Source organism: Grampus griseus (assembly GCF_964374135.1).
Source record: "Grampus griseus genome assembly, chromosome: 7".
Classification (NCBI taxonomy): domain Eukaryota; kingdom Metazoa; phylum Chordata; class Mammalia; order Artiodactyla; family Delphinidae; genus Grampus; species Grampus griseus.
Genome location: NC_139001.1, coordinates 62,878,755 through 62,898,753, shown reverse-complemented (window position 1 = coordinate 62,898,753; position 19,999 = coordinate 62,878,755). Strand labels below are relative to the sequence as shown.

At 39.7% G+C, this 19,999-nt stretch overlaps 1 protein-coding gene across 1 annotated transcript; it reads left to right on the top strand.

Annotated features, from left to right (window-relative positions):
• Positions 1-11,162: 11,162 nt before the first annotated feature.
• G6PC2 (glucose-6-phosphatase catalytic subunit 2) lies at positions 11,163-18,166 on the top strand (the record flags this gene model as incomplete). Its single annotated transcript, XM_082658970.1, has 5 exons — positions 11,163-11,502; positions 12,078-12,187; positions 14,590-14,701; positions 16,747-16,862; positions 17,655-18,166. The coding sequence occupies exons 1-5, from the start codon at positions 11,285-11,287 to the stop codon at positions 18,164-18,166; spliced, it is 1,068 nt and encodes a 355-aa protein (XP_082515096.1). The 5' UTR covers positions 11,163-11,284.
• Positions 18,167-19,999: the final 1,833 nt, after the last annotated feature.

Sequence of the window (19,999 nt, the reverse complement as noted above, 5' to 3'; positions counted from 1 at the left end):
TACACTACCTACTTCCTATACAATAGGTTATCATATTAAAACACATATAAATAAGACTTTAAATAGAACAAAATCTAAGTTAGCAAAGAAATAGAGAAATTGTTGCAATTCATTACTAACTTTAGCTAAGGCGATGCATGTAGCTCCCAAAACAAGACAATCACACTACTTGTACAATTCTTTTTTTAAGGAAACATGCATTCTGCTATGTCTGGATAAATACAGAATGCAACCCTTCCACCCCAATCCAAGTTGAATTAATTAATCAGTTAGGTGTGGTTATTTAGCATTATCCATTTAATAATTTGCCAGTGTCTCACAAATACAATTTTAGTTTCAGCATAATGAATATTAAATTTTTAACAATAATCAAAAAACATTTTCAGCAATTTCTTTAGGCCATTACTAGTTCAAGATAATAAATTATTTCTTCAGATTAGAATAATGCTTGCACCATCTCTCTAATGTATTTTTGATGGAATCTGGACGCGCATGACTGATCCGTGAGCAAAATGGAAAAACTGCTCATTAGCAAGGCTTTGAGATAATCAAGACTGACACAGGCTGCAACTACGTCTCTTAGACTAAGGTGAACATCTTGTACCTGACATTTTTTTGCCCTCTTTAGTGGACTATTTTTGTTAGGTTGACTTCTAGTATGAGTGGGCAGAAACATCCAAAAGATCCTCACAGAAGCAAATTCCTTATTACACATGTATACACATCCTCTTGGTTCTGTTTCTCTGTAGCACCCTGACTAATACATATGCATATACATTTTGTTTCTCCATTCATCCATTGATGGACATTTGGGTTGTTTCCACCTTTTGGTTATTTAGAATAATGCTGCTATGAACATGCGTGTACAAAGAATATTCAGTTTTTATTTCTCGTAATTTAATTTTGGTCTAATTGTTATGGGCAGAATAGTTGATGCCACTAAGCTAAAGTACCTACACGAAGGTGAAGTTTTATACTTTCTACCTCTCTACTAGTCCCTTCTCTGGTTCCTCTTCTCTTCCCTAATCCTTAAATTTAGATGCTTCCCAAAGTCCTTGACCCTCGTTTCCCACCAACTTATTTCCCAGGGCAATCTCATCCCATCTCATATAGTTGTCTCTCAGATTCAGCTTGTTTTGCCCACTTTTCTGCATTCCAGTCACAGATTTCTAGCTATCTTCTGGTCATATCACAAAGATTCCTCACTAGTAACATTTCAAAAACAAACTTTATCATTTTCTTGGTAAATATGCCCTTTTTAAAAATTTTATTTATTTTATCTTTGGCTGCGTTGGTTCTTCGTTGCTGTGCGCGGGCTTTCTCTAGTTGCGGCAAGCGGGGGCTACTCTTGGTTGTGGTGCGTGGGCTTCTCATTGCAGTGGCTTCTCTTGTTGCGGAGCACGGGCTCTAGACACTCGGGCTTCAGTAGTTGTGGCTCACGGGCTTAGTTGCTCTGCGGCATGTGGGATCTTCCCGGACCAGGGGTCGAACCCGTGTCCCCTGCATTGGCTGGTGGATTCTTAACCACTGCACCACCAGGGAAGCCCACAATATTCCCTTTCTTTTAATGGCACTGGAGTTCTCCCAGTCCTCCAGTTCAGAATCTTGGTATCTTCCATGACTTCTTTATAGTTAACTGGTTGCCAACACCTACAGATTCACCTATATTCCACCACCCCCACCTTCCCTTTTTTCTATTCTCTAGATCTCTATTCAGGCCCTTACTACCTGGTCCTTACCTTCAGACTCTTGCCCTCCCAATCAGTTTTGCCTACCATTGCCACAATAATATTCTCAAAGTGCACTTTTTTCATATTATTTCCCTGTTCAAAACGCTTTCAGTGTTCCTTCATTATCTTAAAAATATAGTCCATATTCCTTAGCGGCATTCAAGTCAAATCATTGATTGACTTGGTCTCAAGTTACCATTTTACCCTTATTGTTCAATTGTTTACTTTATATTCTGATGGAAATAAACAATGAACCCTGCACTTCTTTAGGTTAATTTTGCTCATATAGTTTCTGTTTTTGAAAAATTTTATTATGAAGAATTTCTAACATACACAAAAGTGAATAAAATAGTATAATGAATCTCTCATGTACTCGTCACAAGGCCCCAGCTATCATCAACCACTGGCCAACACTGCTCTATCCAGACACCATCCACTTTCCCAGACAGCACGCCATATCACCCACAAATATCTCAGTATGACTTTCTAAAAGTTAGGGACTCGTTTTGACATAACCACAACACCATTAGAACACTAAAAACATTAACATTAATTGATTAGCATATTGCATTAAAAATCTGTTTTAAAAACACAATTTTGACATTTATGAGACAATTGAAAATTTTAACAATTTCAAATTTTGAATTGTCTCGTAAATATCAAAAAAAGGGGATTTTTTTTTTACAGTTTTTAATGCAATATATTTCAAATGGAATGCATTTCTCCATTTCATCCTGCTGTCTTGCATTTCTAAATTCTACCCATCAGTCAAGGCTCAGTCACTTGCCACCTCCTCCACAAAGGCTGCCTTGATCTCATAAGCTGAAAGTTAAATCTGCTTTTCCTCTTGTCCACTTACTCTATCTGTTAGCCCCTAAGGACACAGCAGTATGTCATTTACATAAATATCTTCCCTGCGAGACCACAAGCTCCTTGAGGTATGAGTTAGCCCTGTCCTGACCAGTACAGGTAAGAATTATGTCTTGCACCACTAGTGCTGCTCAAAAGTGATGTTCCGCATGCACCCAACAATATCACCCTCATCTAGGAATTTGTTGGAAATGCAACTTCTCAGACTGATCTCCATTCCCACTGAATTGAAAACCCTGGGTGTGGGTCCCAGTAATTAGTGCTTTAGCAAGTCATCCAGGTAATTCTAATGCACACTGAAGTTTGAGAATACACATAGTAGGAATTCTATTTTTTTTTTTTTTTTTTGTGGTACGCGGGCCTCTCACCGCTGCAGCCTCTCCCATTGCAGAGCACAGGCTCTGGACGCACAGGCTCAGCGGCCATGGCTCACGGGCCCAGCCGCTCCGCGGCATGTGAGATCTTCCTAGACTGGGGCACGAACCCGTGTCCCCTGCATCGGCAGGCAGACTCTCAACCACTGCACCACCAGGGAAGCCCACAGTAGGAATTCTTTAGACCATCTACAAAATACGAACCCAGCTATAAAGTATCTTAACTCTACTGTTAAGAAAATGAATAGTATTGTCCAAGGGTAACTCCACTGGGTCCTTTGGTGATCCAGGAAAAAGTTTATAAATGTATAGTTCATGATCATTTCTAGGGAAGAATGCATAATGAGACTCATGGAGGGGGTACCTGGAACAGATGTAGCTGGGTCACTTATCATAGTGTCATTATGGAATGCCAGTATTCCTGGGATGCTAGCCAGAGTGGAGGTAATTATTTTCTGAAAGTCACTAGGGTATAAACTCGGTCTGAAATAAATCCATTTTACATTGCAAGGTGACACTGGAGAGATCTTAAATACAATTTATTTTGCAGGAGGCAGATAAGCTTGTGGTAAAAGGATAACGACCATGCACAGAGACATTAAAGGTCAACACCTCCAAAAGAAATTTTTGTTTATTGCCTCTGCTCCAGTGACACAAGCTAAAATCAAATATCTCTGAATGATGTTGAATTGCAGTGAGTGCTATAACTCATAGATGAATGGTTCATGTTATAAGAATATATCTTATGGTTATATAATATTTGGCATGGCAAAGCATATTGAAGAAATTCTAGGCTCTGTCCTACAGGTTGCAATCTAAGTAAAACAGGCAAGATTTACTGAAAATCAAAACCTCAGGAAAATCTAAATGAATCAGAATAAGAATGTTCTGGGAAGAACTGGAATCATTCAACTACTGGAATTAACTAAAAATAAGGCAACAAGTACAGGGTTTTGAGACTGGCTATCAGGTTAAAAGATTTTTTTTAATTGAAATATAGTTAATTTAAAATGTTGTGTTAGTTTCAAGTGTACAGCACAGTGCTATGTTCTTTTTCAGATTCTTTTCCATTATAGGTTATTATAAGCTATTGAGTATAGTTCCCTGTGCTATACAGTAGGTCCTTGTTGTTTACCTATTTTATATATAGTAGTGTGTATATGTTAATCCCAAGATCCTAATTTATCTCTGCCCCCCAAACAAAAGATTTTTTTTAATCTAGTTGTTAAGAGGAAAAAATGCATTAAGACAAACAAATTGTGCTGAGGAGACTGGAGGACTGAAGATATTTCTGAAGAGACTGAGGAAATGAGGGGATCCTGGGCATAAGCACCACGGACAGTGAGTGGATGGGATCCCAGTGAGCCTTATGTTCTACTTAACTTGTCTGAGTCAGGGATGCCGTTGAGAATCTTGTGAAAGCTATGGCCTTCTTCAAAGAAATGTGCACATGCACTAATATTTTGCATATGATTTCAAGAAGTTCAACGACCTCTAAATAAATCAAATTCAGGTAAGGGACTCCTAGCCTACTGACCAGATTTGGCTAATATTAGACCCCAAAGCACACACTCCTAAAGATTTCTTTTGTTCAGACATGCTGTTACTGGCACATGTCAGATGACTAGCAGAGTTCTAGTCATCGTACAAAACATGAATAGAACATGTTAAATGCAGAGTTCTACCACAGCAGGAAGAAAAGGTATTGATCCTAAAGGGGATGGTGGTTGGCTGTACAATTTTCTGAAGCCCCTCATTATGTGGAGCACACCTGGCTTGATTCCGAGATACAACGGTGAACAGTACGGATTTGGGTCTGCTCCCTTCGAGTTGTCTTTGCTCTCAGGCTATAGGAGAAGGTTGACGTTTGTGACCGATTCAAAGAGTGAGCTCAATAAGTATTTAGTGTGAGGGTGGGACAGAGGCAAGGAGAGAGAGAGAGGAAGAAGGAGAGAGAAAAGGGAGAGAGGGAGGAAGAGGCAGAGGTGTCACAGTGCAAAGGAGAAGCAACAGAAGAATTGAGTGGAAGACTGAAATTTTATCACTTTGCCCTACTTCTACTCTACTCTGATCAAGAATCTCACAATTGGAAGTCAACTCCATTTATACACATTATTTGGCAAAATAAGAAAAACTAATGTTAATTATAGGTAAGATTTTTGGGGTGTCTACCATGGGCCTTAGATAAAAAAAGAAAGAAAATGAGATTATAAAAGGATGAATGCCAGAACACACTAAGCCTACATCCACGGGAAAGAGTGGGATAGTATAGGCCCCAAATAAGGTAACAGAGAGAAAATGCCTTAGGGTAGAAGTGAGAAAGTTCTATAAAGAAGGGTAAACTACACACAGGATGCACAGGAAGAGTATGGTGCCTTGTATCAAGGGAGAGGTGAATTAAGATGGAGCTTCTAAAATTTAATGCGCATAAGAACCACATAGGAAGCTTACCAAAATGCACATATCTGGACCATGTTCCCAAAGAGTCTGATTAGCTGATCTGGACTGCGCCTGGTAATCTGCATGCAGGTGGTCCATAGACCACACTTTGAGAAAGACAACCTGAAAAGGAGGAAGAGGAAACTATCCATTTTTGGATCTTGATCTACAGAGCTTAGAAATGGCTTTGCTCCATCACTTGGTGAATCGATCTGGGAGAAACCTTGAACTCTACCAACCTTTACTTCGAAATGACCCAGCTTGTCAGGCAGGCTCTGTTATTGGTGGGAAAAATCCACTCGAAGATTATTAGTACCAAAAAGAACCAACCTCCTGAATCTCCCTCCTGCTGTGACCCACATAGGAAAAGTTCTGGGGAGCATCTCCACCCCAAGCAACGGGTGGCAGATGGCAAACTGAGGAGGACCAAGGAAATGCTTTAAAACAGGGTTCCCACAGGAACAAAATCATAAACACGTATAAGTACTCTAGAGCTGGAAGTGAATAGTTTACAGGTACAATGGGTCAAGTAAGCACTGTTCTCCTTTTCATCATGTGTTCCATTTTAAAATTTTTTAGGAATTGCTTTTAAAATTGAATTTAATTTTATAATTATGTAAACTATTTACATGGCTTCTAATTCAAATCTAAAAAATAAGTGTATTGGAAGAAATTTAGTTTTTCTCATTCCCTATACTCTATTCCCTTCTCTCCTTTATAGATAACCTTAAAACATTTAAAATTGTTTATTCTTCTATTATCTTTAAACATAAGCAGATGCTTACAAATATTACTCTTTTCTTGGATAAACATTTTACATAATTTTCTCTACCTTAAAGGAGCTTTCCTGATCTGGACACCTGATAACATCGTCTCTGTGGAAAAATGCATTCGAGTTTAGATTAACTGCCTCTGTATAAGTTAGCAGTCATATCAAGTTTTGTGACTTAATAAATCCATTCATTCAAGAAACATTTACTAAATAACTATAACAGGCCTAGGGTTAGTTCCAGATCTTGTGGGATCTAAAGCTTCTCTAATATTGGGTCCTCTCTTTAAGAAAAAGACTATAAAATTAGTATTACAACTTGCAGCAGCTCTCAGCAACAACCTGCCCTGCCAGGGGCCCACGCAAGATTCTCCAGCATCATGGGAAATCAGCCCCTGCATGGGCTTGTGCTAGGGACTGTACTGGTGGTTCGTATACACAGCAAACATGATCCCTTATTTTGTGGAGCTTGTACTGTGGTGCAGGAGCGAGAGATTAAACACATACGCTCAAGACAAATATACAATTACAAATTGTAATTAAATTCCTGTTATGTGCTGAATTGCATCCCCCCAAATTCATATGTCGAAGTCTTAACCCACAGTACTACCGAATGTGACTATTTGGAGTTAGGGTATATAAAGAAGTAATTAAGTTAAAACGAAGTCATTAGGGTGGGCCTTAATGCAGTACGACTGTTGTCCTTATAAAAAGAGATTAGGACACATTTGTACAGAAGGAAGACCGTGTGAGGACACAGGGAGAAGATGCCACCTGCTAGCCAAGGACGGAGGCCTCTGAAGAAATCAACCCTGCCAACACCTTGATCTCAGACTTGTAGGCTCTAATTTCTGTTATCTAAACCACCCAGTCTGGACTTCCCTGGTGGTGCAGTGGTTAAGAATCTGCCTGCCAATACAAGGGACACGGGTTCGACCCCCTGTCCGGGAAGATCCTGCATGCCGCAGAGCAACTAAGCCCACGAGCCACAACTACTGAGCCCGCGTGCCACAACTACTGAAGCCCACGTGCCTAGAGCCTGTGCTCCGCAACAAGAGAAGCCACCGCAATGAGAAGCCTGTGCACCGCAACGAAGAGTAGCCCCCGCTCACCACAACTAGAGAAAACCTGAGTGCAGCAACGAAGACCCAACACAGCCAAAAATAAATTAATTAATTAAAAACGAAAACAAAACACCCAGTCTGGTACTGCATATATTAGCCCTGGAAGACTAATACAATCCCTAAAAGAAAAGAGTGTTGGAGAGAAAGCACTGTTACAGGAATGGTGAGGAAGCTGATCAGAGAAGGCAACTCTGAGAAAGTTCATATAAGCTAAGATGTGAAAAGACGAAAAATGATGAACTATGGCGAAGAAACCGATTTTGCAGATCCTGTTAAAAGGCAAAAGAAATCAAGGTGCTTTGCTTTGGTTAATTATCCCACAGTCTACAGAACCAGATGGTCCCCAGGCAACAGTCTTCTAAAATTATCCACCTAAGATGAAAAGCTAATGTGCAGCCAACTTCCATACAGTCCACAGACTCTGAAGGACTGAATGAGCAGGAAGTTGAATTTTTAATTATAAGACACAATGTATTGATATCATTCACACCTTGATTTAAGGATGTTTCTGAAGAAAATGCATATGATGAAATATGCAGCTCAAACACGTCTTAGAAAAAGAATAAAACAATGTCCTTCCTTATGGTTCATTAAAGAGATTATGGAAATTATAGAACCTGAATATGCAAAAACAAAAAAGCCAGGAGCACAGACTCTGATTAGTCAAGGCTAATGCCTCACAGAGTAGTGATATACTTGAATAAATTGATCTGCCCTTGGCAAGGAAGTGTATGTCTTCATTTTAACTCAATGAATAATAAGAATTACAGAATCACAGGATAGACATGGGAGTCCCTTATTTCTTGGTGGGATGCCACATAAACTACTTCTGACATATGCTTATTCAATTTGTCTTGTGAAAGACTGAATATACAAACGGACAATGGCTGGACCAAATATGACAACAGAACTTTGACCACAGCCTCTGAAGCAAAATGCCAAGAATGGTCAGGACTTGGTCAGTGACTGTTAGCTTCCCTATTTTTTGCCCCTGGCTTCAACTCAGGACCAACCAGAGAAAACAAAATATGTTTCCCAAACCAATCACCTAAGATGCTCTGTTTCTTGTAAACTCCTCTCTAGCTTGCCCATGCCAACAACCTCTTATCAGAACATACCTGAGGCCTTCCTTCTTTTCACTACAAAGTGTTTCCACTCCTCTGCCAATTTTTGAGTTTGTGTCAGATGCATGAGATGGTGGCTGACTCTTGCTATAGTGAGCAGAATAGTAAATAACTCTGTTTGCTCTCATTTGGGTGGCTTTAATTTATTTCTATACATGACTGTTCCCAGAGAAGAAAATGTGTGCTGGGTCCCAGGGCCATCAGTAGAGGACGGGAATCAGAGCCCCCTTCAAGCCCTGAGGTGCCCACCTTCATGTCGCTTGATATTTCCTTCAGGGAAGATGTCAGTGACTGGGAAGGTAAGAATAGCCACTGAATCCCCACTGTGTCCCTGGTGTCAGATGATGGGATAAGCCAGCCAACAATTCAAAGTGGTGAATGTATCTGTGATGTTCTTAGTGATCAAGCAGCTGGCCAGATGTGCTTCAGTGTCAACCAGTCATGATCCAGGTAAACTGGAGTTCTGGGTGGTTGAAAGCATTTGAAACAAGCTGGTTATAGCATCAGCTTTTATTCATTTTGCAGCTGTTTAAAAATCTCACCAATGTTGGCCTTGAGCAACCCAGCCAAGGCTTAGACTAAGAAGAAACATTGCTCTGGAAACAAAATTTCATCTCCAAACAGGGCTCCTGCACTAAAGAAATGACCTGGGGCAGGTTTCTTGTTCATTTCCTCATCCCCAAAATGAGGATTACTAGACCTCTGTGAAGGTAAAATTGGATAATAAGATGGAGTATTTTTAAAGGTAAATAATTGGCAGAGCATAAACGCAAGACATTCTAAAGCACAAATGAGTTTTCAGCACAATTGATTTTATCCCAGCATTTACATCACTCGGATTCAGATTAGCACACTACTGGCAGAAGGAGGGTGAGTGTAATTCATGGGCTGCCTGAGGGAAAAGCAAAATGTGGGGAGAGCCAGGGCTGGCTGACTACTCCCTGGTTCTCCTCCCACTGCAATAAGAATAATAAAGGAGACTGGTAAGGCTCTCACTGTGGACAGAGATTAATATTCACTTCCTGGAAGCCTTGTAAAGTCACTTTCTGAAAAATGACCTGGTGCCATTTGCCATCCCACTTAGTGACTATCAGACCCGAGTTCTCATCCACAGAAACCAGGCTGTATTTTAAGCTCCTGCCAGGTGAGCAGCCCAGGAAACTCAGTGAGCAAAGTTGCCATCATTATGTCCTGTTTTATGAGGAGTACATTTCAACTGCTACCATTGCTTCACCTCTTCTGGAAATTAGGGTGGTTTATTCTTTAATTCTAGAGATAGATTCTCTGAAGCCTTGATAACAAGATAAATCACTTAGTGCAAAAATCGAATTTGACAGGAAATCCAGTTACACCCAATAGCTGACATATTAAATGTCACTGAAGTTTCTTTCAGGTTGACTTTTGGCATAGAGAGGGGCTTAAGATCAAAAGGAGAACAGGTTATATATATGAATGCTTCATCCCAGTGATTCTTAACCCTGACTGCACATTGCAATCATTTGGAAAGTATTTTTAAAATGCCAATGCCTAGGTCCCATCACCAGAAATTTAATTTATCTGGGGTAGGACAAAGACGTGAGATGTTTGGAAGCACCCCAAATTGACCCCTTGATTAATGGTCAATCAAGACATTTCCTCTAGGAGAAGCCACAGAGCCTGGGGAGGTACCTGTAGACACTGGATCCCCGTAGCAAGATGCCGTTAGATGATGGGGCAGGGCTCCAAGAGAAGCTCAAAGTGATACTTACAGACTGTGAAGAAGATGCCTAAGTGGCTGGGAGTAGCAAAGACAACACTATGAATGGTAAAATAAGTCAGGTTACCTACCTCCACCTTCCGCCACCTGGTGGGGCTTGATAGCTTTCACAGGCATCCTCGCAGAGAAAACTTTGCTCTCTGAAATCCAGCATCTCATTTCTGACTTGGATTCATAGTTCCTTTTGAGCTGCCCTTCTGTTTATTCCAAATCTACGCGTTTGTTTTGGTGCTTCCCAGGTACTCGTAATGCACGCTCTGTTTTCAGCAAACCATTTTCCTGATTGGTCAAAAGCCCTTTGAAATCTGTCACGTGAGCAACTCTCCCGTGCTCTCAAGTGTATTTTCTAGTCAATAAAAATATGCCTCATTCCTAACGGTTCCACTACCCAGGAGATCTACTACCCAGTGATCTCTAGCTCTGCCTTCTGGCTTCATGGTCAAAAAGCAACACATTTACTTCCAGATTTCATATATTCCATGTATTTCCTTCTCTGTTCCATATCCATCATATTATTCTCTTTGCTAAAGAAATCTCAAAATATTTTTTATTTAAAAGTCTGCAATCAGAAAACAATCTGTCGTATCATATAAATTTTTCATGCCCAGATATTTACTCATCCATTTTCCTGAAAGACCCAATAAAATAGTCAAAGAGCCACAGTCTATTTTAAATTAAAATGCATGGCTTTAAGGGCTATTTGACATGCAGTAATTATTTGCATAGTCTTCTAGCCAAGCATAGAAATTGCTAATGTCTCTGCCCTTGAAGGAAATGAGCTGTGCAAAAAATTTCAAGCAAACATGATCCAACTGTTCACACAAAAGAGAGATTGCATAAGAAATGCATTGTGTCTCTACCCAAATTTCTCCTCTACTTGTCACAGATCAGCATGTACTTCACCTCTTTGGCACCAGTTAAAATCATAAACAGATGAGCTTTTCCGTAGAGGAGGGCAGACATGCCCTCTCCACAGATGGTCAGTATCACATGTCGCAGTAATGGCTGGACACGCCATGAAGGTACCATATAAAAACAGTGGGACTCAGAGAACTTTGGCTCCACTTGCTCTATGTGTAGAATTGCCTCTCTTTCAAGATGGATTTCCTTCATAGGAACGGAGTGCTCATTATTCAGCATTTGCAGAAGGACTACCGAGCTTACTACAGTTTTCTAAATTTTATGTCCAATGTTGGAGATCCCCGGAATATCTTTTCTATTTATTTTCCACTTTGGTTTCAACTTAATCAGGCAGTTGGAACCAAGATGATATGGGTAGCAGTCGTTGGGGATTGGTTCAATCTTATTTTTAAATGGTAAGCCTTCTGTTTTGTTTCATTTTTCCTAAAGCTTATTCTTAAATTTGTAGCTTGGTCTTAATGATCACATTTCAGATGTGTATAGTTTTACTTGGAAAATCTTTCAAACATACCAGTTAACTTGAAACATCTATTCCTAAATAGAACTTACATAAAGGCATAGAAATGTATACTTGATCTGACTTAGAAGAAAATTCCAAAAGCCTGTTACATATATGATGTGATTAACCAAGAAGTGAGTTAAACGAGCAGCATCATAATGAACAGACTGATAATTCCAGGAACCACTCTGATATTTCCAGTCTAAGTATCCTAAGCACCCAAGGACTTCCCCTGCGAGGAAAAATGTCCCTGTTTTTATTGGAACCTAGGATGCCCAAACTCCAAATGACTGTCATCCTCTGTATTGAGACACAGGCCAGAAAGCAAGTTCTTTCAAAGTCTTTTAATCACGAGTTTTCCCCATCAATGTTCTGCTTGACTCATTTTTATAGGAGAGAATCGTTGGTCTCCAATTAAGTAATAGTTGTATATTTAAATATATATGCATATTTATATTTCTTTAAATACAGGATATTATTTGGTCATCGGCCTTACTGGTGGGTCCAAGAAACTCAGATTTACCCAAATCACTCAAGTCCATGCCTTGAACAGTTCCCCACTACGTGTGAAACAGGTCCAGGTAAGCAATTATAGCAGCTGCAGGTTAATTAAAGATATTCCAATAGAGAGCCATTGTGCATGATGATCAGCTAATAACTGTATGATATCATAAAGCGTACTAAAGAAAATGTCATGCATGAGGATGCTAAAAGTTCATAAACAAAAATTGCTAATGAAAAGGACAAAAGTTTTATGAGTAAGAAAATTTCATTTTTTTTATTTGTAAAAGGGTTAATTAAGAGAATATTCCCCAAATGATTTTTTTTTTTTTTTTTTTTTTTTTTGCTGTACGCGGGCCTTTCACTGTTGTGGCCTCTCCCGTTGTGGACCACAGGCTCCAGACGCACAGGCTCAGCGGCCATGGCTCACGGGCCCAGCCACTCCGCGGCATGTGGGATCTTCCCGGACCAGGGCATGAACCCGTGTCCCCTGCATCGGCAGGCGGACTCCCAACCACTGCGCCACGAGGGAAGCCCCAAATGATTTTATAGTTGGTGTTTTTTAGAAAAATGTCACGGTTTGATACTGAAACAAAAAACAATTAGCTAGAACAAATTACCCCAAAACTATATTAAAATTCTAGAAATGTAGCTTTATCTGCTGCTGTGCAATTTTCAAAGTTATTATAGATCTTCTGAGAATCACATGAATGAGGAGACAATAGACACAGTTTCCGTAAGAAAGGTAAGGACTTCCTGGTATTACTATTGCCTATAGAAATTCTCTCTAAGCTTATAATTATTTCTTTTAAATTTCTTTTTTCTCTTGTGTATACAGTATATAAGTAGACTTCTTGATCCATTTTCTTTTTTATTATAAGTAAGATTCTGTATGAGTGTAAAGTCTTTACTATGGGAGTTGAGTTTAAGATTTTTAAAAAGGTTTTTAAATATATATAAAGGTAAACTACACGTTGTTTTAATTTCTAAGACTGTGTTATATTGTACCTCACCACAATTTGTTACATAGACTAAAATTCTTGGCATTTGACATCCTGAGACTAACCCTGAATACAGTCAATGTGTAAGTTCCTAATAAGTTTTCTGAATATCTTTATTTTTTGCTCTCATAAGAGTAGACATCCATCTGTTATAGTACTTATCAAACTATATTATAGTTAATTCTTTAATATCTGGCTCCTCCAATAGACTGTGCATTCCATCATGTCAGGGTGGTGTGTATTTTATCTTTGTGAAAGCAATGTGGGATGGATGGATGAATGGATGGATGGATGGATGGATGGATGGATAGCCTTTCAGACAATTGAAATGGTACTTTGGTTTACCCCAGAACTTCCCAGCATGTGTTCTGTCTTATGAGACATTTTCTGAAAAAAAGAAAAGAAAAGAAATAATACATTTTACATTCACTCCTTGAAGATTTACAAGTCATGAAGCATATAAAAGGCTCTGAAAATTCCTGTTTAAGAAATAGACTTGAAAGAAACAGGTCTATAAGAAATAGATTAGTCTTTATTTAACTTAGTGTTTTTCAAAGAGAGTGGTGTTGGGCTTTCCTGGTGGCGCAGTGGTTGAGGGTCCGCCTGCAGATGCAGGGGACGCGGGTTCGTGACCCGGTCCGGGAGGATCCCACATGCCGCGGAGCAGCTGGGCCCGTGAGCCATGGCCGCTGAGCCTGCGCGTCCGGAGCCTGTGCTCCGCAACGGGAGGGGCCACAGCAGTGAGAGGCCCGCATACCGCGGGAAAAAAAAAAAAGAAAGAGAGACTGGTGTTTAACCTGAATGAATCTCCCCTTGGTAAAAACTCAGGGAGGACATCAAAGTAAAGTGATTTTTTAAAAAAGATCAAGCAACATGGGAAAGGCATTCTGGGAATAGAAAGTCTACCTGTCTGCTGATTTCTTCTGCCAGGATTAATACCCCTTTATAGCTTCCCTCATCCTTTTAATGACAAAGACTCCTTCTGCAGCGGCCAGCCAAAAGATAGGCATGGGGGTAGCTGTTGGTACCCAGCAGTCAGTTGGTAAATCAGACATAGCAATGATAGCCTTTAGATGTTTGACTTTTCAACCCAAGGAAAATAAGCTGATTCAAGATCCAATCCAAGTACTTCAGTTTTCTCATCAATTAAAAACAATTAGATATGAAGAATGACTAAGGATGTGGCAGATTTTCTGATGCAACAGCCTGAGTTCTTACTTACCCTTGAACATTTTGATTTCTGGACTTTGATGAACTTGAATAACCTGGGGAAAAATTTTGAAATAGTATTTTGAGGCTCAATTTGACTCAGTTTTCTTTATTTCTACCTATTTCTAAACCTTACATAGAGCCTGTGCCCTGTGGCTTTTTTTTCTGAGTTATTTGTAATTTTCATGGCTAATGTGCTATTCTATTGTCCATTTCTGATAATGATACTCTATTAACCACCTTTCAAATGGATTGCCACTTTCTTGTTGCAGGAAGTCCATCTGGCCATGCAATGGGCTCATCATGTGTCTGGTATGTCATGGTGACAGCTGCCCTGGGCCACACCATCAGTCGGATGGATAAGTCATTCACCACTCTGCACAGGTCAGCTTTGCTCCAGTCTCTGTAGCCCTGGAACATGACAGTTTCAAACACAGAAAGTCTTCTGAAAAATTCAGCTTAGTGTATTTTTAGTTATTGAAATGTGCTTATTCAATTCTATCATATCCAAAATAGCAAAATGAATAGAAAATTAAGATTCTGCTTTAAGAGAATACCTTAATTAGTTCACAGCAATTACATTATAGGGTTGAATATGTTTAATTGATTAATGACTTTCTAAATGTGCCTTTGGGTACATTAATACAATAATCCATAATACAATAATACAGTGTAATCCATAATACAATAATCACTTTGGTAGCTCACAAATAGATCACCTAAAATTATATAATGATGTATTTTTGCATGCACATTCCCTTGCTTTAAGATTAACTAGACATTTGAGAAGCATCATTCCCCTTGAATGTATCCGTTACTTTCGTATAATTATGCTTTCTTCTTTGAACAGCTAATGATTTTGAAGTCAATAAAATATATTCTAGCTTTAAAGACTATGCAACCTTTTTAATTAAAAACATTCTAGAGACAAACTTAAATTTGAATGTTAGTAGATTTAATGTTAGTAGATTAACATTCCGAAAGCCCTAGACCTGTAAGATTATTCAAAATTTTTGTAGAAATTAGACTTTTTCCTTCTTTTCTTTCCTGATATACTTTATCATTAAAACAATTCTGAGCACCACTTTAATCATAAATTATTAGGCTACCTGAGATAAGATTTGTCAGTTAATTGCATAAAAAATACTGAAACGTACACCATTACATAAGTTATTTATAATAAAAAATTTCCAAGATCCATCTCATATTCTACTTTTTAGAGTAATATTGGGTAATATACAAAACAAGTAACCAAAGGAATTTGGGTATCTTTAAAGTTTATCCTGATGAGACTGTGACCTGTATGCCTTAAGGTATTCATTATCTCAAACAACAACAGTAGAGAGTTGTTGTAATTTAAAGAAATTAGCATTTTCTATCCCTAGACAGTTTTTCAAAGTAGGAATCTAGCTAAGCCTCACCTTTTCTCTGTTAGTTCATTTGCTCCTCCAATTCCCAAACCTGGAAAATCATTTGTTTCTTCTAAAAAGAAATTCTCTTGACTCCTCTTTGATTCTTATAACTGCAACATCTCCTTCAGCCATCAAAATGTACTGAGTGCCTACATCTTACCTAAACATTACCACACCCTTATTGATTCTTCTTCCATATGGATAACTCCTGCTTACTTTCTCTTTGAAAGTCTTGTTTCTCTCTATTCCATAATTTTTCAGTAATCAAAGTTTGGTCCAATTATCAGGAACAAATCATTCAGAACACTCAAGGATTCCTAGAACTCATTATTGCTAACTCTTTTTTTATTAAAATGATGAGCATTGCTTGGATTTAAATATTTTTATAAGTTTTCTGCACACTGCTGCTTCTAATCCAAGACATATAACCCATCGGTCACTTTTCTGTTCCTTATTTTCTATGTGTCAAGAAACAAGGAGCCAGGACTCTTGAGAGTCTGTGAAATTAAACCCAGTGAAAACTTGCCCTTGATGGAATGCTCATGTGTTTCCATCAGCGTGGCAGCTGCCTCTCCAGTGAGTTTTCTTCAAGCAAAGAGAGGCTGAGAGAGGAAAGAGGAAGCACATATGACAAAGAGCAAAAAATATATATAATTCATTCTTGATCGCTGTGGACATTAATAATTCCCCCAAACTTGAATTTCCCCTACTTCATTAAAATAATTATCAGGATGCCAAGTTGGCTTCCTTTTATAGCATTTATTAAAATCTCAGGATATAGCACTGGTTAAGTTTAATGCATTGATGAATGTAGAAACACCTGTTAAAGCTTTTCAAATCCTATGGAGTACATAGAAAAAATTTTTGGAAGAAAAAACTCTAGAATCATGATATTATATCACAGCTAGAAGATTCCTCTGAGAAAGATCATCTGGTGTCACTTCCCCCGCCCCCCGCATTTTTATGAATGATACAATTTCTTTGCCTTTTATGCTTGTATCTATTCTTCCATCGTAGACTCACCTGGTCATTTCTTTGGAGTCTTTTTTGGTTGATTCAAATCAGTGTCTGCATCTCCAGAGTATTCATAGCAACACATTTTCCTCATCAAGTTATTCTTGGAGTAATTGGTGGTAAATATGATCACTTACCTTTAGTTGTGTCATTGAATGCTTTAGTGTCCTTTGTTTTATGTTGACTCTCTCTGCTAATGTTCCCCAATCTCAGGTAATCCTATCAAGCCACTGATACTTAATGATACCCTGGGAGCTTAAGGGGTTCCACACACCTCTCAAATTCTCCATGGACACAATGGCACATTCTCACTCAGTAGGATAAACCCATTACCTCTTCATGAGATGGGCTTCTCTGAAGTGTGGCTAGAGCTGAGTCCAAGTCTTAAACCACCACTTAGGACGGCGTGCTTGTGTCTCGGTTTGGGGGACTTAATAAGGCCTTCCAACCTGCACACCATGCCGTTCTCTCTGAAACACCTGCAGCGATTATTACCTGACCGTGGACTTCATTCAGCAGCTGCTTTGTATTTCCAAGGCAGCGTTCACCATGACTGAGTTTACACTGTTCAGCCCCATGTACCTTTTGAAGGCTCTCTACGTTAATTGGCTGTGGCAATTGAAACATGAATTGCAAGCACCTAGATCAGTGCTCTGCCTGTGAAGTGGTTGTCACTCAGTGCCCTGGACTCCTGACCCATGCCCCTGCACTAATGTGGATGGTGAAAAGACACGGGGCAAGTGTGGTTTTAGTTACTGCCTTAAAAAAAGGCTTTGGAAATGGATAGAACCTAGGTTTCTACAGCCCTTTATCATTGAAAACTATGGCTAAATTCTTTAATGCAGAGAGGAATAATTCCTGAGAGGTTCAAAGGCAGACAGTTATCTTCAGTGTCTCTTTCCAATCCCCAGGCATGCTTGTGGCAGAGGCCTTTGAACACACTCCAAGGATCCAAACGGCCAGCCTGAGCACATACTTGAAGACCAACCTCTTCCTCTTCCTGTTTGCACTTGGCTTTTACCTGCTTCTCAGACTGCTTGACATTGACCTGCTGTGGTCTGTGCCCATAGCCAGGAAGTGGTGTGCCAACCCTGACTGGATCCACATTGACACCACGCCTTTTGCTGGACTCATGAGAAACCTTGGGGTCCTCTTTGGCTTGGGCTTTGCAGTCAACTCAGAGATGTTCCTTAGGAGCTGCAGAGGGGAAAACGGCTATAGGCTGAGCTTCCGGCTGCTCTGCACCCTGGCCTCGTTGACCACACTGCAGCTCTACCATTTCGTCAAGATCCCGACTCACACGGAGTATTTATTTTACATGCTGTCTTTCTGTAAAAGTGCGTCCATCCCACTGACTGTGGTTGCCCTGATTCCCTACTGTATTCATATGTTAATGAAACCAAGTGAAAAAAAGATTAATTAGAGTTGTGCGGAGGGTTAGTGCCGTGTGGCCCCAGGGTGACCCTCCTCCTCCATCCTCCAGTGAGACCATAGGGCAGGGAGAGACTGGAAGCTTCCATTTGGAGGTCACAAAATGGCGGCCATAGGACCCAATCCATTCACATGTATGATTAGTTTGGCCTTTGGGGTGGTCTTTTTTTTTTTTTCCTATTTTAGATTAGTTGCCAACATTTAAAACCAGGATATTTGACACAAAAACCTGAATTTCTGTATTTTCCCAAAAAATCTGACAATATGGTAACACAGGGCCTGCATTCCCACCTGGAGACAATCCGCTGTTGCTGACTGCCCCCAGTAGGAGACGTGCTCTTTGCAGGCTGTCACAGTTTTCAGTACCCTACAGGCCCCCCAGTATATCTTAAAGTCAGGCTGCTTCTGGCTCCTGTGGGCATTTTAACGGCAATCAAGCCTGATCCCCTCAGTGTTCAGATAAGGAAATAGAGGTTTATTCAGGTGAAAGAACTCACCGGTATCACACCACCGTCAGAACAGGAATTAGAACCCAATCGTCTGACATGTATTTCCATGACACCATGTTTTGTTTCTTCAAGAGGTAAAAATCTGTAAGAATGAATGCTTTTACATAGGTTCTATGATGTTTGCCATGTAAATCAGCTATTTTTTCAGAAATGACATTAAAATACCATATGCTGTTTGACTTAGACCATGCAAGCAGGGTCTTGATGGGGCCAGCAGTAGCTCTAGTTATGGTTACATATCCACAGGAAAGGAAACAGGCCAGGTTACTGTCTGGACTTGAATCTCTGCTTAACTCCTGGTCTCTGTTTTATGGTAGTGCTTTCCAATATTTTAATAAATTCTGCTGAAGATGTTCGGCTTAGAACATTATTTACCCCCCAAAGGGTTATCTCTTCACTATGACATCCTTATACTTTATTTTTAGGAGCTAATCTTTCAAAACCAGGGAAATCAAGTGCCTTTCTTAAGGTCATGCTCTAAGCCAGGAAAACTATGAAATGCTTATATCTATTAGCTTGGTTCTGTGTGTACTGAACTGTGATGAAAAGCCACAGCTTTATTTCAGAAAATTATTATTGATGGAATATTAATATACTAAAAATTTTTCAGTAAAGTTTTTTTCCCCTCATTGGACCTAGTAATTCTGGACTTTAAGTTGATAACTGGGGAATTCCCTGGCAGCGCACTGGTTAAGAATCCACCTGCCAATGCAGGGGTCACGGGTTCGACCCCTGGTCCGGGAAGATCCCACGTGCCACAGAGCAACAAAGCCTGTGCGCCACAACTACTGAGCCTGTGCTCTAGAACCCGCGAGCCACAACAACTGAGCCCCTGTGCCACAACTACTGAAGCCCGCGTGCCTAGAGCCCGTGCTGAGCGACAAGAGAAGCCACTGCAACAAGAAGCACGCGCACAGCAATGAAGAGTGGGCCCCGCTCGCCATGACTACAGAAAGTCCACACACAGCAACGAGGACCCAATGCAGCCAAAAATAAATAAATAAATAAATAATAAAATAAATTTAAAAAAAGAAAGAAAGAAACCTCTTAGGCAGCAAGAAGAAGAGCTTCTCACAGCCTTGGCGAAAATGCCTGCCTTTAATAATGATGGAAAAGACTCTTCTGCTTCCAATCTATTTGCCAAAACTAAGTGGAATTGAGCTTATTTGACTTAACTGTAACTATAACCATATTTTCATAATGTCCACATATCTACATATTCAGAAGAAAAATGTCAATATCATGAGCTTTCAAGATGAGAAAATCTAGACAAGTGACTTGAGAAACATACATTTGAAAAGATATGCAAATTAACA